This window comes from Pelobates fuscus, chromosome 5, assembly GCF_036172605.1.
Source record: "Pelobates fuscus isolate aPelFus1 chromosome 5, aPelFus1.pri, whole genome shotgun sequence".
NCBI classification, from domain to species: Eukaryota; Metazoa; Chordata; class Amphibia; order Anura; family Pelobatidae; genus Pelobates; species Pelobates fuscus.
Window position 1 is genome coordinate 62,065,638 of NC_086321.1, and position 23,302 is coordinate 62,088,939.

Sequence of the window (23,302 nt, forward strand, 5' to 3'; positions counted from 1 at the left end):
ACCCAAGGTAAATCCAGTATAGACTAAAGGCAGAAAAAGGAAAGAATAAACATTTTAATCTTTGGCCATTCCAAATCTTGTAAGGTTAGGAAATAACCTAGATTATAAATTAGGTCTAATTTTCAAGATCTACGGTGTCCTGGAATTGTCCTCAGCAAGCACAATGCAAGATATGTATGTATTTGGGCTAAGTGCACTCAGGGCATTCAGCCCATGGACACAGCAGTTTAAAAACATTCTATGCATGAGCAGGCTGGATAGTTTAATGTCCGTCAGCATGGAATGCATTAACTCCACTTTTTCATTCTCTTTTTTTAGGCAATACTGTCCCTTTGGGGATCACTAGTGTCAAAAGCCATACACCCTATAGACCTTCGCACCTACATCCTAATGTCATTTCTGCCAATGTTATAAGTTATGACTTAGCTTATATGATGCTATATGGGCAAAAAGAGAAGTTTAATTTAATAATAAAACTAAAATAATTTTTCATGGTTGCTATAGAATTTGCATTAAAATCCGCAGTAGCACCTCTCAAAAAGCTAAATCAACTATTCCAGTGTTCTTCTTGTTGGTGCCTAAATGGTCAACATTAATGATAGCACAAAATAGGTAATTTGAAGCAGTGAAAATATAGGTAGATATGGAGAGCAGCTGTTCACCTAGCTCATGAAATGTCAGAGAAATAATTCCCGTTACCATTGTTCCCTTAGCATGAGTGTCTACCTATTTCTGAAATGTCTTTCCAACTTAAAACCTGTGGAATAATTGGTTGAATAGCCTATTTTCAGAATGGACAGATGGTTTCATGAAAATCCAGAGCTGGATCTCCAATCAGTGACCCAGACTCAGATTGACTTTCATGTTATCAATGGATAGTCTGCATCTGAAACGAATGAAGGTATAAGGGAACAAAACGACATTATTAACCAGCATTTTTGGAATGTGTTTCCGGATCATACCTCCTACTGCTGATTTATTTACTGCAGCTGTTTATAATGTTATAGTCTGTTTCAAGTATTAAAGATTGAAATGTGGAAAAAATTACAATCCTCTTCATGTTGACTTTTATACATGTACACATCTATAAGCTCTTCTTTTTTTTCCATTTGCTCCCTTTGGAGTTTGGAATGCAACTGGTGGTCAACGACTAATCTTAGAACTGGCTGAGCTTAACAATCAATCCCTTTGTTCTTGCAGGTATGTTTCCTTTTTACATTTCCAATTTCTTAAAGCATTTTATCCCTTAAAGTTACTTTCTCAGTTTTCTGATCCACGTCTACAGACTGTGAATAATCATATTTTGGGGATAGTGTGACTCTCAAAGCACGTTGAAGAAGAATAGATAGCAAAGGAATTTGCAGCTGCCGTATTGATTATGCACAGAAGTGCTCTCCACTTAATATTTCCAATTATGAGTTGAGCTATTGTGTTTTGTTTCAACAACACAAAAATAACATATCTTGCAACTAAAATACATGACAATTGTAGAGAAGTGCCGATATAAAGGGAAAATAACTATCAGCTAGGTAATATGATATTGAGGGTTATTCGTTGTATGGGTATTGGTCTGTGAGTTGTGGTAGATTGAAATCCAATATGAAAAAGTCAGGTTGGAAATTCATTTATGACTACAGTGTTGGAATTTTTTTTCAGATTATCTATTCTGACCTAAATTTTGTAGTTCGATTTTTTATTACACAACAGTTTATTGATTCTTCTCTAATTGTCTCCAGAACCTCCTTTTGACATTTTTATTAACTGCCTCTGTTACTATAGCAGGACAATCTTGCGTCAGAAAAGCTGCATCCAAGAAGATCTTACAGACTATACAGAGGTGACAATTCAGTGGCATTGCAGGTGTGTATCAAATATACTAGTCATAATGGTTAACCAGCATATACTAAATTTATCATGGTAGAAAAACATTCTAGCATGTATGTAGTATATTGTTTAAACATATCTCTTTCTAGGGACATAATATTTACTTTATCATAATTTTTTGTCAAATTGTTAGCATTTCTAAAATATTTCAGATCAGGATTCATAAACATTTTAGCAATGTTTTTTTTTTTTTTTTTAATCAGATGAGTATCGCACATCTTTAATTACATTAAATGTTACCTTCACGCATGCAAGTTTACTCATCTGACTTGGCTGTTAATGTTATCAATGTTAAAAGGTGAAATGTGGGCAGGATTTCTGAACGATGAAAGCAAAAAAACCACAAGAACAAAAACAAAAAAATGATGGAATTACCAGACACATTTTTAGTGAGTAGTTTGATCAAAGAATGTCTGACCAAAAACTATAGAAAAACAGAACAATGCAAACAACAAAGATTAGGTGAGTAGCCACTGTGAAGTAAATTGATTAGGGAATGGTGTAAAAGAGAAAACTCAGAGATACCAACCTGACTAGTTCTCAAATTACTGGGATCACAGAAAGATAAAAGTACACATTTGTGCAGCTAATACATCTATGGCCATTTAAAAGAGTTTAATATACCTTTTTACATCACTAGAAAGAGAGTAAACATTCACACTCATGTATAGAGTTTATACAGAGTATGTATTATTTGACCTTTACACAGTCATACCTTCTATGTATCTTAGTACTGGTCTTCCATGCTTAAGGGTTAGTTATAAATTAATATAGAACAGCTCTGTAGCAAAAGAGCTGAATTTAGCTTACCATTAAAGAGTGTCTGTTTGCTGACAAAAGGCCTGTTCCATATCCTGACCCAAGACCTCCCATTGCGCCATTATGAGAAGGACCAATTAATCCATGCATGTCACTGTGGCTTCCTGGCATCGCTGTTGAAGGCCCCACTGCATGGTTTCGCAGAACATGAATTGCATCATCCAGTCTTTCTAATCTGTCCTCAATTCGACTTTGCTGTAGCATTAAAAATAAAGAGCACAGTTGATCATCATATACAAAATATGACTTTGATACTAAGCCAAACGTTGATTAAGTTCTTACTTAATTTGGCCTAATAATTACTAATCTTGTTCAAATAAGTATATGAAGTATTAACAAAATGTATCACGGTAGAAAAATATTAAATTTGAAGTTGCTCAGAATGCTCTACCCATGCTTCTCTTTGCATTTTCTCATTGATAATTCAATATAATGGTTGGGTAGACTCATGTTCCTTCACTGCTATAGAATACATCTCATCTAATTAGGTTGTTGAGTTAGAAGACTTCCTGGCTACCCTATAGCAGGTTTATTATTTTACTATCTCATGAGTCTACAGATCATATTTAAAGACAAACTAAAGCTATTCGCGGGTGAACTGCTAAATTAGAAGAAGTAGAAAGGCTGCAGTAGTCAAGTTTGCTGATTAGTAATTACAAAGGTGCTGAGAGAAAATGGACGTCACAGGCACCAAAACAACCTTTTGCATAAAATTAATTTTGGAGAATGCAGCAGAATTCCGCTACCTTTTCCAACTGGAAAAAGCCTGATGAAGGAAACTTTAACTACCATGCCTTTAAATGCAGAACTCGGACACTTGAATTAAAACTTGGGTAAGCACTAATGGTAAAGTGCTTCCAATGGAAAAGTATTTCGTTGTAACATAAATGCTACCTCTATGAATTATCAGAATAATGCAGTGATTCGTTAAAATTGCTCAACCACTTCCTTGTTGCTACCAAAATGGGTTGTATACTTGCGTCATGGAAGATTGGCTGCAAAAAGGAAAAAGCTTAATTGCACACAATTATTGTGCCTAAATGTATGTTACCATCCCACATATATGTTCATGTCGCATTCATGTTTATTTAAAAGTAGAAAAACTTACTAGAGAATGTAAAGGCCCTTCATAGTTGGGAGATGATGGTGTTTGTCCTCCATTTCTTGACCAAACAGCTGTGCCTGCTAATTAAAAGAAACATTAATTATCACCTAAGTTTCATAAGCATTCAATAAGTTTAAACTTTTTTTCTTAGTTGTTTAGTGTATATGCAAATCTTTCGAGCAGACTAGACATATGGAGACTTTCCAAAAACATACTTAAGGGGAAAAAAAACAGAGAAGTATTTTTATAGAAAAACAGAAAGACGCTGGTCCACTGTGTTTCCTCAGGCTGCATTCTATCAAAGGATTTCATTGACTCGGCAGGTAATACCTAAGAGAGACTGTAAAATAAGGAAACATCTCAATATCCAAAAAGGCAGCCGTAACAAGGGAATTTCATGTTCCAAGTTTCTATTTTAGACAGTACATTGTATCCTGGAGTACTAAAGTAAAAGATGCATTTATCATGCTTGCAAGACTACATCATTGGATCTGCATTTGTCTACAACCAGACAAGAACCACTCTCTGTGGTTTGCACAGTATTTTCTAGTAGGTATTTTAATTTATTTTGGATAAAATACTTTGCAAAAGTTTTTCCATTCTTCATATGGAGCTATAATACCATAAAGACAGAGCACCTCTCACCCCTTATTTCCCCCTCCCCCCCCAAAAAAGCCTAACAATATTCCCAAAATAATAATACAAGTAAAAACAGAAATATTAGGATATTAAGGAGAAAATGCCTAAACGAGTATGCACTTATTTTATGAGAATATATTCTATCCTAGACCTAAGATAAGGCCAGGGACTAACTAAAAGTATTTCGAAATATTGGGCAGACTAGATGGGCCAAATGGTTCTTATCTGCCGTCATATTCTATGTTTCTATGTGTCTTTTTTATTTTTTTATTACATTTTTATTTTGTTCATCAACAGCATGTATCATCAATTATCATAAAGAAATACAGTCTGCATAAAGGAGTACATCGTTACGGCAGAGCTATGTTGCAATGCAGAAGTAGGTATATCATGCTGAACATTCGGTCTTTCATAATACATCATTCATCATACAAGACAACAAAACTTTACACCGGTGTGCACTGTTCCTGGTTATATTTGGTAGTGTATTTCTGGTGCATCGATTAACTATTTTACATTATGTGTAGATATAGCTACCTAGGCAATGCACCATCTATAATCTGTGACTTAGTTGAGTGTGGGGTTGGAATGGTGGCTACGGCGGTGTTGTAAGCCTGAATAGATAGGCGAGTGTGGACCTTTTTAATAAGTATTGGTTCCAGCTGACTGCTTGAATTTCCAATTTAGGAACATTCATATTGTGTAACATTTCACAATATATAAAAAGAAAGATACAAAACTTAACATATTTTACTTATGCTTCTATAACCTTGCTATTCAGTGTGCTTTTGTGTACAGTGACTTAAGTGAGGTGGGGAGAGGCGGCATAATGTCTGCCGTGGTCTATACGTGTCTGCTTTGTAGAAAATGTGCCCAGGGTTCCCATGTTGAGGAGAAAAGTGAATATCTGTTAGACATTGAGGCTTCTATTCCCCCCATTTGCTTGACCGATTCTAGTTTTAGTATCCAGTCCCTGATAGAGGATGCTGTGGTTTTTTCCAGTGTACTGGAATTAGTGAGTTTGCGGCTGTGAGCATGTGGTTGATGAGTATATGTTGCCGTTGAGGAATAGGATGTGGGTGTAGGAGGAACAGTAGCATTTCCAGGGACCTTGAGTTGCGAATGCCTACTATGGAATGTATCATATCTAATATCCGTGACCAGTATGTCTGGATTATTAGGCAGATATGTGCCTCCCTGTTGGGAACATCACCAACATGTGTCCTGTGTGGATGAGACTGCTTGTGGAGTTTAGTCGGGGAGTAGTGCCATCTGGAGATGCGTTTGTATGAGCTCTCTCTAACTGTGGTGTTTATCGAGGAGTTGTCTATATAAGTAAATATCTGTCACCAGTCTTGTGTTGAGATGGTGATATTTAATTCTTGTGACCAGGAGGACATAATTGGTGGCAACCTATCCTTGTCAGTGTTTCGTACTATTTTATAGAATGTGGAGGGGTGTTTAGATCTGAGTGACTGGGAGGTACAGTGGGTTTCAAATATGGTTTGAGGACGGTCCGCTTTGAGCGGATTAGCGGTGATGAAGTGTAGTAGTTGGGTATAATGGAATTGTTGTAGGTTTGTAAGGTGGTCGGTTTGATTGAGAGACGATATTAGGATAATTTTCCCTTGGTCCAATGCGGAGCTGAGCATAGGGTATTTAGTGTCTAGCATTTTGGGGAAAGAGTTGAGAAGGCTCCTGTCTGTGCCAAGAGGGGAATTAGGGTTTTGTGTAAGTGGATAGAGTGGGCATGGGTGTGGGGAAAGGTCCTTTGCATTCCTAATGCGCATCCAGACACAAAGAGTTGGTACTATAGTGTGGTGATGTGAGCGTTGTGGCAGGAGGACTGCATGTCCTGCTTGGTGCCATGCTATGGTGTGTAGTGGAGCTTGAAACAATACTGAACAATACTTCTTTCAATATGTGTAGATTGTGTGAGAGGGGGGGCTGCCGACCATGTGTAAAGTCTGGCCAAGATTATTGCCCTGTAGTACAGATTGATGTGCGGAAGGCCCAGGCCCCCTAGTGTCTTATGTGTTGTGAGTATAGAGTGGGAAATTCTGGGGTGTTTATTGGCCCAGATGAATCCTGTGAATAGCTGTTTCAGTTTAGTGAAGAAGGAAGGGGGTATGGCTATTGGGAGGGTTTGTAGTTCGTAGAATATTCTTGGTAGGGAGTTCATTTTAAGTATGTTGATCCTACAGTACATGCTGAAATGGGGTTTGTGCCAACCAGTAAGATCTTTTCCAAGAGGGGCATAACAATTAAGTTATATAGTTGTTTAGTGTCACATGGGAGTGTTATACCAAGGTACGTAACAGAGGTAGTGGTCCATGAGAATGGGTGTGAAGTTTGGATTTCCGTCTTTGTGTGTTTATCTAATTGCAGGGGTAGGATCTCACTTTTCGTATAATTGACCTGGAAATTGGATAAGGTATGGTAGGTGGATATCTCGTCCATAAGGGGAGGTAACGATGTGATGGGGTCTGTTAAAGTAAAAAGCAGATCATCTGCAAATGCAGATATTTTGTATTCTTGGTGTTGAACCCGGAACCCGTGTATGTTGGGGTGATCTCGTATACCTTGTAAGAAGGGTTCTGAAATCGAAATGAAGAGTAAGGGACACAGGGGACAACCTTGCTTCATTCCGTTTTTAATGTGTACTGATTTGGACAGTTGCCCATTTATCCTTAATTTTACGGACAGGGTGGAATATATTGCCTGTATCCATTTCATCCAATTGGGGCCATAGTCTAGTGTTTGAAGGGTAGTCGTTAACAAGGCCCAGTCTACTCTATCAAATGCTTTCTCAGCATCAATGGAGGTTTGGAAGAGGTGCACGAGGTTTATTATTTTGGTGGTGTGCTTAGCTTCACGGCCTAGTACAAAGTCAGATTGATCTGTGTGTGCATGAGGGTGGTTGTAGTGGTTGTAGTTGGTTGGCTAGAATTTTTGTGAACAGTTGATCAGTGATATGGGGTGGTAACTACCACAATTGGTCGGGTCCTTGCCTTGTTTGGGAATCAATGTAAAATGTGCCTCAAGGAAGGATTGTGGGAGTGTGGCCGATTTAGTGATCCTATTAAAGGATTGGAGATATTGTTTGGAGAGGGTTGGAAGAAAAGCCTTGTAGTAACAGGTAGTTAAGCCATCTAGGCCTGGACTTTTACCCAGAGGTGTTTTGCGGACTGCCACGTGTAATTCGTCTGGTGTGATGGGTGCGTCAAGTGAGTGTACGATGTTGTGCGGGACGGTTTGTTTGATTCTAGAGGTGTGATTCTACAGTGTGATGTAGTAGTCATAATACTTGGAGTACTCATTTAAAAAATATATGGGATCAGTGAAGCAAATCGTGATTTCTGTCACTGAGAGTCACTGAGAGTCACTGAGCGTTTGTATAGATTACTCTTTCGCACACAATCTAAAAGAGTCTAATCGGCTAAAACTGATGACAACCAGGTTTATCTCTTAACTCACTTGTCATCTAGTTGACCAGGAACATTGCTAAATATGATCTGCTGCTTCTATAAAAAATATTATACAGAATCTAAAATGAATGGGCATGAACCAAATTATGCTTTTATGTCAACAGCCATGCAGAAAATATTTAGTTGTACAAGAGTCCCCATAATGCCCTCACAGTCATAATGCTGGCAAAACATCAAGGGAGATGTAGTTCACAACATCTGGAGTGCTGAAGGTTGCCTACCCTTGCTCTGGGAGGCATACATGGCCTCAGCTCTGAACTGGTTATAATCTGATGAGTCAGAAATATGACGTTTGATAACAAATGTACCGACTGCACTTATGATTTCACAGAATTTACTTTTTCTGGAATGCAAGCTGCGCAAGTTTCTTTATGTAGTATATTATAATTACAAAAACCATCTGCAAATCCGACATTTTACATCCATTTTGCTAATTGTAACTATTAATTTTATGCCCTAAGCCAATTATATTCACAGCAAAATCTCCTTAAAATTTGCATTCTGTCTGCAGGGTTAGAATTACATTTCCAAGAGTTTAATTTATTGCAGATACGAATGCTTACACAGAGGAAACAGATAATTTCTCTAAACAAGTAAAATATAAAATAATTTATTAACATACCGCTGCAGTCGTAGGTGTACAAACATCAAAAACCTTTATTTGTATTTCCACCTCTAATTGTTTAGAAAAGCAAATGCATTTCAGGTCAGTTACCCACAATAAAACACTACTAAAAACTGACGCATTTCACTTGTAAAATAATTGACCTCATATAGAATACCATTGTCTATATTGTGTCCATGCTTTGATTACTGCAATATGTTTTAAAAAAAAAAAGATACAATAACTATTCCATGTAATTTACCAAAAACATTTGAATATCATGAATAAAAAATAGCAATACATCAGGAAAAGGTGCATTTATTTTTCTTTAAAAAGAGTTGAAGAACTGAGTAGAGTTCTACAGCAAAATTAGCTGATATAAAAACACAAGTTGGTTAAGCTGGTTAAGCTTTGTGAGTTTTACTTACAAATTTACACCTTAGGAAAATGTAAACTAACTTAGTGCCTAAGGAACAGAACTCTAAATGGGGAAAAAAAATTTTGTATAGAATAACTTTTTGTTCCACATATATATGTATTGAGTTCTTTATATTATAGAGATATCTACTAATATATACATCATTCTATAGATGGACACAGATAGTGGGGACATGATGCCAACCAAGTAAACATAAACAGGAGGCAGACTCTTATATTGTCTTATAATGAAGCACAATGCTTTCAGTGAATATTCAACAACTATTGTTGAAGAACTAGGTTACTGGTGTGTGAACTACCATCTGTGTATATAGCACCAAAGTCTGCCTGCATGGCGTAACAATAGTAAATGCAGATACAACACCTAGCGGAAGTGTTTCAATAATACATATGTTCCATATTTCTGCTTGAACAAAAAAAATTCAGTGTAGCATATGTGCCCAAAATGTCTGCAGTTCCTTTATGAAGATCCTAGTGACACATTTGATTAAATAGAACCATGCATCATATGTAACACAAGATGTTGTACATATTATGTTTTACCAGAAAGTACAGAATATTAATATAGTTTCCACAAAGTGAGGGTAACATCTAAACACAGCTTTATATTAATAAGGAGAGCCAATTAAAAGCAGCCAACACAATCACATACAGCTAAATCATGGAAGAACTTACTGATATGAATGTTCCAGCACGGATATACATTTTTTCTCTTCAATTTGTCTATGGAAGAAGCTGCTCATAATGCACATAATGTCCATGGACATTACAGTTCAATGGATGGACTATAACAAGTTGCTTTTCTCTAAGTCTACCTCATTGCGACACTATGGAGCAAGTTTTCTGGACTAGCAATGTGACCTCTATTGATCTCCACTGTGTATCCATGAAGGTGATTGAAAACGATTAACCTCAGGACATTGGAAATGGAAAAGTAATATTGATTTTACTGCAAGACAAGTTTTCACCAGTGACTGCAGTTGCCCAACTCCAACAATACCAAATCAAAATCAAATAAAATACAGTGACATAATCTGTTTCACATTTCAATAAACCTGAATGAAAATTGAGAGATATGTTGCTTCTGTTTTTCAACCTGATTTGCCAACTTTACAGTTGGTAAACACCAGCTTCTGAGACAACTTTTACCTCTATATTCAGAACACTGACCATGTGCAGCCAACTCCAACTATTTTGGCCCAGAACTAGACCTATCGTTCTTTATGAACAGATAGGGAAGGTCCACCATTGTAAGCACATGTGTTGAAAATGACAAAGTATTGAAAGCTGTTGTAACGAAATACCTGACAAAGAAGGAGGTGATCCAACCGGAGTTGAAGGATTAGATGAGAAGCTGTTGTTGGTGTGATCCGGAGAATAAATCTTGAGGAGAAGAAAAGAAAATTAAAATTGGTTTATTATTGTTTTGCTAGAAGAGGACTGCTAAATAAGCACTCATGTCACAGTTTTTCAGTGGCAAAACATTAGTGACAACTTTTTTTTACAAGGCAGTAGGGTCACATTCCAGAAATATTTGAAATTTGACACAAGCACAAGACTATCCTGAGTTGGAATTAAAATTACATTTTGAGACAGAACTTTGTAAATAAAAGTGTAAAAGACTCCACAATGCGCTGCTTACACATGTGCATGTGCCATGTATTGTGGGATGTTGTGCTTCTTGGTGTGAGAAAGGGTGGATGTAAACACAGACACAGTAGCCAACATATGTGTCTTATAAACATGTTTGCCTGAGAAACATAAAATGTTAAAGTAAAAATACTACCCCAATTTACTCAAATCATGCGTCATTGAATCTAATGCGCACCTCAATTTTTTAAACCTAGAAACTGAAAAATGTTTTTGCTGGCGAATGTAATGCACATTTACACAAGAAGATACTACTATACAACATTGTACTACAATGAAAATGTTTATTGCCACATACCATAGTAACGTTGATGGTATTTCAATTTTAGTGTTATATGTTACGTCTATTTTTTCTTAAGCCCTCTTTCAGGAACGCAATTTGCCTGCGTTAATTCGCCAGAATGAAATTCGCCCGTGTGAATTCACCTGTTTGAATTCGTCTGTTTGAATTCGTCTGTTTGAATTCACCAGTTTTAATTCATCTGTTTTTATCCGTCTGATGGAATTCATCTGTTTGAATTTGTGTCTTTGAATTTGTCTGTTTGAATTCACTAGTTTGAAAGCACCAGTTTTAATTCGCCAGCATGCAATTCGACAGAAAATGTAAAATTTCGCCCTGAATGTAATGCGCTATCGAATCTAATGCGCATTCAAATTAATACGGTATTTTATTGCAATAAAAAATTATGAATATAACAGGGTTCTGTTAAATAGATATGTATATTAAGTATAGTAGCAAGGACAGTTCTTAAGAGTTCACTGTCTTAAAGGTTAAGTAAAATATTTGAGGTATGAATGGTACATCCCAATATGCCAATCCCATTTTTATATTGCCATATGCTAACTCCATATACATATCGATTTATAACTAGTTTAGTAATGTAATAGGCAACAGAAAAGAACTCATATACAACATAAAATATCATAACATTGTGGTGAAGGGATGACGAATTTCTTAACTGTTCCAACACAGAATGGTAAAATTATGAATGCCCAAAATCGACAATTTTTAATTGAGGATGAATTACATCTTTAATGATCCTGGTAGCATTTGAGCATTCTAAGTGCCAATGGAAAGCACAGAGTTTTGGTATTGCGACAGAGGTAAAATCACACATTCCGATTAGAAAGAATATTCTAGTAATGTTGAATACATTTCCTTACAGATGCAAGCGCTTTCCCCAGTGCGTCACCGGTCTGCGAGCTCCCAGCGGTACCGCTTCCTCGATTTGCTGTAAAAACAAAAGGTTGAGTGTTAAAACAAGCAGAGAGGCATTGCACCAGTTTTCTATTCCTAGTCCACTTACCCATAATCTAATTGCATTTTAATGCTAATTATATCACATTAATCTTCAATTAGCATTAATTTGTTTGCTATGGTAGATGTCAAATATAGTCATGTTACATTTTTAAAGGGAAAATGGAAACTTGACTTGGTTATTTATTTAGATCTTCTTCTGCTCTACACGATACCCAGGTGATCGGGAGCAGCTCGTGAATGAAAGCAGACAATCAGAAATAGAAAGTTCAGTAGAAACGTTATGTTAATTTGGGTTGTGGTGGCATTATTTCCACTGTTAAGTTCTATTTATTACAAAGCAACGAATGCATGATGCCTATATGGAATACATTCTGTATTTGCTAGTCACATGTTATTGGACATTCTGAAACCAGGAAATAACTAAACAGAAAGCATTATAACAGGCAGGTAGGCAGATAGGTAGAGGAGAGTATGAAACTTTTAAAGACCAATAGATGTGTAGATATATAAAAGATTTGTATATATAAAAGACAGGTAGATAAATTGAAGTCAGAGTAAGTATGTAATAGAACGACAGACAGATGGTTAGAAATGGCAGTATAGAACTTTATATATTATATAAACAGGCAGATAGATGGGGACAGAGAGGTAAAAAATTTAATATATCAGTAAAATACAGCTAAACCTGGCAGCTCATTCACTTGTCAGAAAATAATTGAAAAATGTTGGCACAATTGAGTAGAAGCTGTAAAGGACTCCACTGACTTGCGCAACCAGTTCTCGTTCTTTTTTCTTTTATTTTTTAATGTTAACGAAATGCTGTGAGCAGTTCCATTGTCTATCCAAGTTTACCCACTACGGTTTAATGTAGTGGTTATGGTGAAAGGAATATTTGTTTGCAGTCCCCCTTTTTTGACTAGTTTGACAAACATCAAGGATCTTGCAGCAGCCACGTTCTAGACCCTATACAGCTGCTACTTAGCTACACCAGAGGTTTAACTTCTGCATTATCCTTCCAATATTGGACAACAACGATGGGCTGTCCTAAACTGCTCCTAGCCCTAGCACCTTATCATGGCCATCCAAGGTTAGAAATCATCTAAAAAAATCATCTAAAAAGTAAAAATGTAATCTCTGGTGTGATAATACTGCACATCATGCTATTGCTTCCTGTTGTGGACTCAACATTTCCTGCTTGAAGTGAGAGATCAGAAGGGTGGAGCAGTGGTACAATAGGTTAATGCAAGGATTAATGTTTAGTTTTAGTATGGTGTATGCATTATAAGGATAAGGTAGAGGATAAAGTGTAGTGTTGTGTTGCTTGTTAGGATAATGCTTATGTATAATAAGGATAATGTTTAAGTGGAGCGAAGTGTGTTCACGCAGTGTTTATATATATATATATATATATATATATATATATATATATATATATATGTATATCAACAGTGAATATATCCATGCACTCACGCTTAAATGTCCTACTGCCTTGATGCAGTGGAGTAGTTTGCCGGGTGCCAGTCCTTTTAGGGATTTTGATGTATACCAGTTTTTCAAAAATGTAGGCTGCGCTCTCGGGCTTTAAATCTCAAAAAAGTGCTTTATTCCATAAAACAAGTAAATCGACGTTTCGGTCCACGCAGGGACCTTCCTCAGGATCAAGTTATTTATGGAATAAAGCACTTTTTTTGAGATTTAAAAGCCAGAGAGTGCAGCCTATATATATGTATATATATATGTAAAAAACAGATACAATTTGTATCTCTACTTGAACACTATGTTTATATATATTTTAATGTATCTGTTTTAATTCGTCTGATTGAATTAGTCTGTTTGAATTTGTGTCTTTGAATTTGTCTGTATCTATACATAGTGTTCAAGAAGAGATTGTAGCTGTAAAAAGGTATTACAAGATACACATTGTATCTGTTATATATATACATGTGTGCATTGTGTGTGTTGTATGTGTTGTGTGTGTTGTGTGTGTATAAATATTTTTTTTATAATTTTTTTTCAAGTCTATAAGTCTAATGTAAACCATGCTGTGAAATAACACAAAACAGGCAAAACTGTTTGAAACACGATTGGCATGAATAGGGCTTTTGCAACTGACAGGAAATAAAAATAAACTGCATTTGATCTCCAAAAGCTGCTTTGATTCTTCTGGCAAATGGCCAGACAAGCGTGGAATGGTGATGGACCACATTGAAAGTAATAAATGAAGTGAGGTAGTTTATTTCCCGCAAATAGCATGTAAACAAAGACAGTGAATCAAATATTTTTGTAAGATATAGTTATGTTTTCACTGGCAATAATATAATAATAGTCACAAATTCCTGTAAAAGTGAACTTGTACACGGTGTACAGCAAAGGTTATATCAATGTATCACATGTTCTATTGACATCCATCTTGTTTGTTAAAGGAAATGCCACTGACCTATCTCTTTATGTGTTCTAATTCTCAATGTATTGCTTTTTAGATATTCCCCAAAATTATTGATGATAGAACAAAAAAATGCATTTTGCTTAAACTACTTAAAAAAATAAAAATAAAATAGATTATCTTACTGGGCATTATTCATTATCTCCACCCCATATACGTGCAAAATAATTTTTAAACTTACCTGGAATCCAGCGCTGGTGTAAAGCTCCACTCCCTCGATTCCACACGCCGTCTTACGTCACAGCCTCCCTCTCATTAGTACAAACAGAAGCATTTGATTGGAAAATTTCACTGGCTCAGAGTGCATGCTCTGAGCTGGGTAGGGTTGGGAGGGAGGGAGGGTCATTTTCAAAAAAGAAAATCCAATTATTGTCACTGGGGTGAGGTGGAGAGGGATGTGAGAGAGCACGTGGGGAGGCATTGTACGGGAGGAGACTCTGAAGCATTAACATTGCAAGAATCTCACTATGTCTGTTGCTAATGTTCTGTGTGCATACATAATTTGTGCACAGAACACCAAAATAAGTGTCAAAGAGCTTTATTCCACCTGTGCGCAGCCAGCCTTTCCTATTGTTTTGTAATTTTTGCACAGAACTGACATTACGCTACATGTGCTGCTGGTGTAAATAGTGCTGAAATGCTGCACATACAGATTTCTACCACTATGAACACTTCTAATAGCAGAAATGTTCATGGCGGTTGCAGTTGTCCTTTAAACTAAGCATTATTCTGGTGTAGGAGCTATTGGCCACAATATCTGCACAAACATTGTTTATTTAGATGCTTAGCAATACCAAATAATATTAAAATACTATCAAATTGATCAGAATGAAAACACGTTGGGTCCTCTAGAATTTGAATATTACCCAACTCAATGCTACTCATTCTATCAACCTCAGAGAGATGAAAGGTTAAGTGGAAAAGGCTGGCATGGTGCATTAACCATGGCATTATCTCACTGATAAAAAAAAAAAAAAAAAACCCTTCAGGGTAGGATTAACTAGCCAGTGAAGTTACTAAATTAAGGAAATCAAGGAAACGAAGGATTGGCTACCACAATTGGTCATGTTCTCCTCCGATGACATAAAGTGTCCGCCTGGGGAATGTCAGAGAAATGGTCCTGGCACATGTTTACCCAAACATATTTTTGGCACGCACACACTCCGCGAAAAATAGTTTTACTAAATCAATACAGACTTATTAAAAGGGGTTATATATGGAGCGCATAAAAAGACTCTGATGAGTTTTAGTCCTTTCACATTTTGTAGTGTGTGATAAGCAATACATTTTTTTGAAATACTATGATACAGTCAGTATATGCTTAATTTGTCATAGGTGTGCTGCCGTGGTTCATTTTCATTCAATCTCAAATATAATGGCACGATTTTCCTATATCCAGAAAGAGAACAACTAAATCTGTTTTTAGTTTATCTATGAGCAGTGAACATTACAAGGCTTGAAAGAACTTCTAACAAAGTAAAAGTATTGAAGGTAAAATTTAAAAAAAAGAGCCTTTCTACTTTAGCAGGACACCCCACGCTACATTGAACCTATAACATTTTTATAAAGAATATTAAATGCCCATTATAGAGGACTGACGAGGAACTCAAGATATCATCGGAACGGAAGAAAATTATGTACTTTCATTTAATTGATGTGATACTATGGAGCATGCAGATACTATGAGGTATGCATTGTTTTTGTATTGTTTTTGGATATCAGACATGCAATGCAAAAACACCTGTTTTGTAGTGCCCATATTTTGCCAGGCATGTGAAGATCATGCAACTTGTGGTACAAATGTGACACAAGATTGGTTGAATCAGGAAGTTTTCTTTAAAATAAATCGTATATCCCTGGGTTTTAGAGATTCACTAAACATTTTAATTATACAGAGTGAATAAAGAGCTAGAGAAAGTAGGATATTCATTTGTTTCTGGTTCAACCTTATGATGTAAAATATTTTGCAATGTTGCAATCAGGTATGAACAAAAAAAAAAGCAAACAAAGAACTAGTGAAATAAGTGCAATAAACTCTGAATTCACAACTAGACTAATAGATTCAGTTGCAATAGCTGAATTGGGCAAATTTGTTTTTTCAATAAAAGAAACTCTGCTGACAATTCAGCTACTGCCTTGGAATACAAATATTTTCTTTTGGCTGAAAAATAAGACGACATATTTTAACTAAACTATTTAATTACATCCAAATTGTAAAGTATTGCCCCCAATTCCATCTTGTGACACAATGTGTTAACGCTCAAGTAATGCACCAGGGGACTAACCAATTCTCCTGAGACTAAAGGTCCATAGAAAAAAAGCCCCATCTTCCCTCAAGTCACCCCTAAATATAGGGAAGCTGGGAGAGTGTATTTCCTAGCCTTCACCTATAATTAAAATATTTTAACACATACTATTATCCAGCGTTGTCAAACGATGTTTACGTGTCCTCATCTTCTGTCCATTCAAACAGACATCTATTAAAAATAAAAATAATAAAAAGAACCCTTAAAAGTCCCAATGCAATTTCAAAGGAGAAGAAGACAGTACACAATAAAAAAAAAAATATATATATATATATAATGAATTCAACTAGGGACTGTGGAAAAACAGACCTGTCTGGTGAAGTGGAGAGTTTTCAGAACCCATTCTTCTTCACTCAAGATGTTAATGTGATTGGCTAGGCTTTGCCAACCAATCACATTGCTGCTTTAGTTAGGTGCACCAGTCAGAAAGATACAATAGTAATACGCCAAAATTCTGAAATTATACTATATAAAAATCTTGCAGATAGTGCTTAAGCTGCTGGAGCTCTGGATGCAATGAAAGGTTGATATAGTGCAATAAAGCAGGTTATAATTTAAATGTATAAGCAAAGTAATACAAAATGCAGACAAGTGAGATAGACCAAACAAATAAGCAGAAGGCATAATGGGCAACTAAATGGTTTTAAAACAGAACCAAGTTTTTTTTAATCTCAAACCAGAAAATCATGCTAAGAAATAAAAAAAATAAAAAACACAAAACTGTGAATCATAGCACTTCTAGAACAATACACAAATTAATATCTAAAACTGAAAAGATAACTATAGGAATGTGAAATCTTTTACAAGTATCCGTTCCAATTTGATTTCCTCTAGCCATGCTTAGTGACAGTTTGATCCTATGTCTTCAAACACAAAACAAGAACTGGTTAAGGTTTTGTTACCAAAACATTATGAAACCAAGAAAACAGTACTCAATAATGACTATACGAGTAGTGAATTAAATATTTAGCCTGGGCTGCTTCTTATCTCAACAGGCCTTTCTGTAACAACAGGGTAGAAGTGAAACAAAAGACCACCAGACAAGAAAGAAGTAAACATGGCCAATAACCATCTAGTCCACAGAATGGAGGTGTGGCAAGGTTGCCCTCCTAATGGACAAATGACACACATCTGAGACCTTCCTCAGCAGAGGCTATTCAAAGGGAATGTTCTAACACTTTTTTGCATTCTTGATGAGTCTTATAAACCTTTGTTTTTGCTAATTTTAACAGACATCTAAAACTACCCAGAAATTCCATTAGATCTAAGAGGTTTTTTTTTCTTTTAACTCTCAGCTTCCATTTATTCTAGCACAAAACATATATGCAGGAAGGCACACTATATGCACACAGGAAGAAATGCATATACTATCTTATACAGTGAATTTTATTGACTGTTTTGCCATGTATCTGACCATATCCATCCATTTAAACTGTGTGAGGTATGAACCAGGTGTGGCGGAACCAGCCTCGCCACGGGGCATTGGAGAAGACTGATTGCCAGCCTTCTGCCATGTGACTATGGCCCCTGGGATGTATTGCCCTTTAAGAAACTTATTTGGGCTTATTGCATTTTGAAACACTTTTTCTGCCCCTTTGAATGCATGGGAAGGTGTGCCCCTCCCCCGTTTCCTGTCTATTGTTCTCCAGCAGGGTGTTGTCCCAGGGACACTGCCAGACCAGTTGGAACTTGCTGTTTTGCCCCTCCTCTGTCTCTCATCAGCCCTTGCTATGGTTTAACCCCATGGCGATTTGACTGTGTTTGTGGGATCTGAGCGCTGTTCGGATATAGTGAGCGCTCAGATCCAAACTATCTGGGGATAGGTTGAATGTGGGGGTTCTGGTCATATAATGGGAATAATGTATTTTTAGGTATTTTACTGTTGTTGTAAATGGAGATATACCCTGTACTGGAGATAAGTAAGTTACCACACCTAACTTTCAAACCACTGGAGGGAATTGTATGATTTTTGAGTATGTTTGTATATGGAGTTTGATGATTCTGAAAATGTAAGTTTTATGTGAATGGCACATATATTTTGAAAGTTATTAATATTGTGTAAAAACTGTATATTTTCTGCCTGTGATAATTAAGTTAGTCTATTGTGTTGAGATAATTGTATCACAGACAGAGGGGAGGATTTCTGCTGGTATGAATGGGAGTGTTTAGCTGTGTTGTAATGTATTAATTGGTTGTTCTTCAAAACCCTGTGGACAGTACTATGTTTGTAAAATGGGCATAAAAGCAGAGTGTTGGATTAAAAGCTTGAGTTCTACTTCACCCTCAGTCTGAATCCTGTCTCTTATTGGGGGAATCTGCTACAAGGGATTGCTATGCTTGTCATCCTCCCTTGCTAAATCAATACTAAGCTCTTGTAAGAGCTTGTTTCTGCCTTGCTCTCTGGAGGAGTCGATGGTGGTTATGGTGTCTGCTGGAGTGCTGGAAACCCTCAGGAAGCGCTACTAGCATCCTTCAACTGAGGTACCTAGTCAGGGTGCCCGTCGATCTATTACACCAGGACAGGGGGTGGATAGGCCTTTGAGAGTGTGCCAGTGATGCAAGTTATGCCTAAATGTGTATTCCCTTGAATAATGGCAGTGCCTCCAATGTAGGAGTGGGTCAGTAAAGCAAGAATGCTTGCCAGGCTGATCAACTCTCAGCATGCTCTGAACATTGGCTTAATGCATTGACTGCAGTTCAAAAAGTACATATATTGATGCACTTACAGTATGCTGATTGGGTACAGAACCAACGCAGGATAAGTTAAATGAAAACTCCAGGCACCATAACCACTCCATTGGCTGAGGCAGGAAGCAATGCCTGGAACACCCCAGATAAGAAGTGAAATCATTGTAAAATGGTTTGACTATATAAATTGAGATGTGGGGGGGGTAAGGGGTAACAGGGCACTCCTGGCACCATAACCAATACAGAGAGCTTTTAATATCTATAGTTAAATAATTTGTAACTTGCAAAGCTAAAAAAAAAAAAAAATAGCTGAATATTATGCATTTTCATATGTTATTACTTTTAGTTTACATTTTCGACCATCTCTTAGAGATATTTCTCGTGTGTCCATTGCTCCTTGCTAGCTGCAGGAAGACCACTCACAATTCAAGCCAAAATCAATGAACGATAAGTTTATAACTTTGCTTTATTCAAAAGTAGTTTACACAAATTAAATTTAAAAAGGGCTTTCCCTTTTAATATGCTACATAAATTAATAGATAGGCACTGTATGTAGACATATGTTATTGTTAAAAGTGAATCTGCCATGGTCCCATTTTAACTTAAGCTTCTAGTAAAAAAAACAAAAAAAAAGACTGCATATAAACGGAATATGCAAATTTAAAGTCTATTTAAAGTTATTTATCCTCAAGGGTTAGTTACTTTTCATACTTTCAAAAGCTTTTTATGCAAATTCAGCCCTTGTCTTTCAACTGCCAGTTCCAAACAAAAACAGTTGGATAGGAAGTTGAAAGGCATGGGGTTAATATATATGACATATTATATAGACACATATATTTCAAAAACACACATGCACACTTTTTTGTCTTTGGTAGACTTCCGAACTTTACATTTAATATTGCTAAAATAAAGATACTTTTGAACAAAAGATGTGAAAGCCTTAAGAGACTCCATCCCTATAGATTATCCCAAATACTGGGATCTGTCTTGATTTCTGATCCTTGCAGAGGACATCTTCTAAAGTGGACATTACTTAGAGACCAACTCGGAGAATGTCTGCGTACTTTATTTTTGACAAAGTCTCTCTCATGCTCATAATTAAAAAGTTGAAAGCTTCTTAGTACTACTAATGCCTGCATGTTAGCAATTTGTGGCATAGTCCTAAAGCAAAAACAGAAATCTTACTCATAATGCTCTCTGTTCCGTTGGCAGGAGGCGTACATGACGAGGTACTGTAGTGATTTGTAGCATTACGATGAAAGCTGGACATTGGTGGAAGACTGGAGTTGATGTCTGTGGAGGAATGGGTTGGGTAGCTCTGTAGAAAAAGAACATAGAATTATTATTTTTTTAGAGTAATTGTCTTACAGAAATATGAGGGAAAATGTTTTTAAACATATGTATTACAGTATTATAGTAAAATAATAGAGAACATAAATAACATGATTATGCATGATGCTGTATTGTTCTGCTTTTCAGTGTGAAAACAGTTATCTTGTAAAATTTACCATCTTGCTATAAAATAATTGTTTAATATTTACCACATTTCACATAATGATAGATTGAGAGAGCACTGGTGTTATTGAATTCCAAGGTTGGATGACTTTGCTCTTTACAAGAAGTGCAATTTCTGCATTGTCACTATGCCTGAAGAGAGGTCAGACAATGGTGATTTTGTTTCAAACCACTCCAAAACCAAGGGATGGTACCCATAGATTTATAGCATCATAAGCAATGCAATGAGCTGTAATGGTAATATAATGGTTTTTATTACCTCTTAAAGTTACTCTTAGTATATTACTCCATATTACTCCACTCCTACCCCAAAATACAAAAATAATGAAAGATTGTGTTTAGGAGACATACCCCGAATTAAAACATGTATTAATTTAATTATGCATTTTTCTTTGATGATCTATCTAAAAACAGCATATCCCTTGTCTGCAGCCTTGCAAGTCATTCTCGTCTAATCCCACCCAAACTTTCTGTGACTGTCCAATCACAGACTTCCCAATGCAGCTCAATTAGAAGTCTTTGCAAGGCAGGTGCTTTGGGCAATTGCTGCCTCTTTAGATTAGTGAGCTAAACTACCAGGAAGTAACACAACATGGCAACTGAAAGGTAGGGGGATGTAACAAGGTTAATTTATAGAAGGGCCAATTTCTATTCAAAATCTGCACTTTTATACAATGTGAAAAAGAGAACACACTCTTCACATATAAAGCAATCAGCAAGCTAAAGTGCTTCAGGGGTCTCGAGTGTCCATTTAACATTGCAATTTCCTTGGCAAAGTTTCATAATGTTAATTGTTTTTTCACAATGAATAAGTTAAATTATTTTAGTAATTTACTGACTGCAGATCTATTAGTCTTTTATTAACAATATAACTGCAAACATTTTGACAATGGTTGATGTAAATACAAAAGGATTACATATAAAGAGCAATACTGGGCAAAGGTGACACAATTATCAACATTTACAATGTTTGCCATGGTGATGGTTTCACTTTTAGAACTTTTTCCAAGTTTGTTAACAACCTCCGATGACATGTGGTCCCTCTAGCTCAGTGGTCTCCAACCCAGTCCTCATGGACCACCAACAGTGCATTTCCCTATTTTATTCCAATGGAGATACTGACAAAACCTGGACTATTGGTGGTCCATGAGGACTGGGTTGGAGACCACTGCTCTAGCTGGTACAGGGCTACACATTCCAGAGTTGAAGATTGATAAAGGATACTGAAAAGTATAAACTACTGAAAGCAGATACCCATAACAAAAGTATTCTGTATTTAGTGTCTTTTATTTTGTAAATTGGTATTTTTTTCCCTTTGTGTATTTGTTTCAGATATACAGCAGCAAACTTCAAAGCCTTTAACACATTTTTTAAATGCAATCAAAGTGATCTTACATAGGACAATGCCCCAAATCAGGGAAAACTGCAAGAGACAAAATATTGTATAACCACTGATTTCTAAATGAATAATAAATGTAAAACAGAGAATACAATGGTCACATTTCTATAGAATTGGTGAATAAAGCAACATCAACACAACACCTATATTGTCTCACAATTCATATAAATCTCCATCATGGGATAATGTGAACATTTGATAATTTCATCATGTCATGGCTTACCAATCGGTCATGTGGATGCAGGTTGCAATAGCTGCTTGACTGTGGCATATGAGAAGAGTTTCCTAGCATTCCCCCGTAACCACCTTGGTTCATTCCACTGGATGAACTCCATGGATCACTGCTGTGGTGACCATCTGAGAAACAAAAATTAAGATGCTTAAAGTACAACACAAAAAAAACTGTATAAAACAATTTGTAGAGTTTTAACCCCTTAAGGACCAAACGTCTGGAATAAAAGGGAATCATGACATGTCACACATGTCATGTGTCCTTAAGGGGTTAAACCTATGTATACATATGGACCAGCAAAGTTTAGAAATCAGGCAGTTCCCTATTCTCTCGGAATGTTGAATTTAATGTGTAGTTCCACCTACTAAGTGTTCCATCTTCACCAACTGCCACTTAAAGTTCTTTCATGGGCAGGTCATGAATGTATTGAATAGACCATTAGAAAGAACGATGGCTACTTTTCTCACTTTTATTGCAACATTTCTTTCTATGTATGTATGTATTTATACCACAGCAACCATCACAGATGCTCAATATATTGTGTATTTTAACACATGGAAATAAGGGAGAGTCCTTCTGCTCCGATGGACACATTTCTTGAGCATTACGTTTTACATAAATAAAAAAAAAAAAGAATATAATACAGTATATGTTTATCTTATCCATAAATATTAGAGGAAACAGGTGTGTGATTACCCATTATATTGCAATGTTCTTTTTAGTATGTGCTAGAGTTGCCATGCTATAAAATATAATTAAATAAGCACAATTTTAATGCCATAAAGGGTTACTCCAAGTACCATGAACACTTCAGTGATTTTAAGTGGTCAT

General features: G+C 36.3%; 1 protein-coding gene across 17 annotated transcripts in view; it reads right to left on the reverse strand.

Annotated features, from left to right (window-relative positions):
* Positions 1 to 23,302, reverse strand: part of TCF4 (transcription factor 4) — a 322,114-nt gene that overhangs the window by 21,007 nt on the left and 277,805 nt on the right. For 15 of the 17 annotated variants that reach the window (XM_063453921.1, XM_063453916.1, XM_063453918.1 and 12 more), the window contains 6 exons: positions 22,463 to 22,596; positions 20,511 to 20,643; positions 11,792 to 11,859; positions 10,282 to 10,360; positions 3,812 to 3,888; positions 2,695 to 2,898 (listed from right to left, as the gene is read on the reverse strand). In XM_063453921.1, the coding sequence (XP_063309991.1) occupies positions 2,695 to 2,898; positions 3,812 to 3,888; positions 10,282 to 10,360; positions 11,792 to 11,859; positions 20,511 to 20,643; positions 22,463 to 22,596 (695 nt within the window). The remainder of the gene's footprint in view (positions 1 to 2,694; positions 2,899 to 3,811; positions 3,889 to 10,281; positions 10,361 to 11,791; positions 11,860 to 20,510; positions 20,644 to 22,462; positions 22,597 to 23,302) is intronic. The other 2 variants (XM_063453927.1, XM_063453925.1) reach the window with 1 other exon arrangement.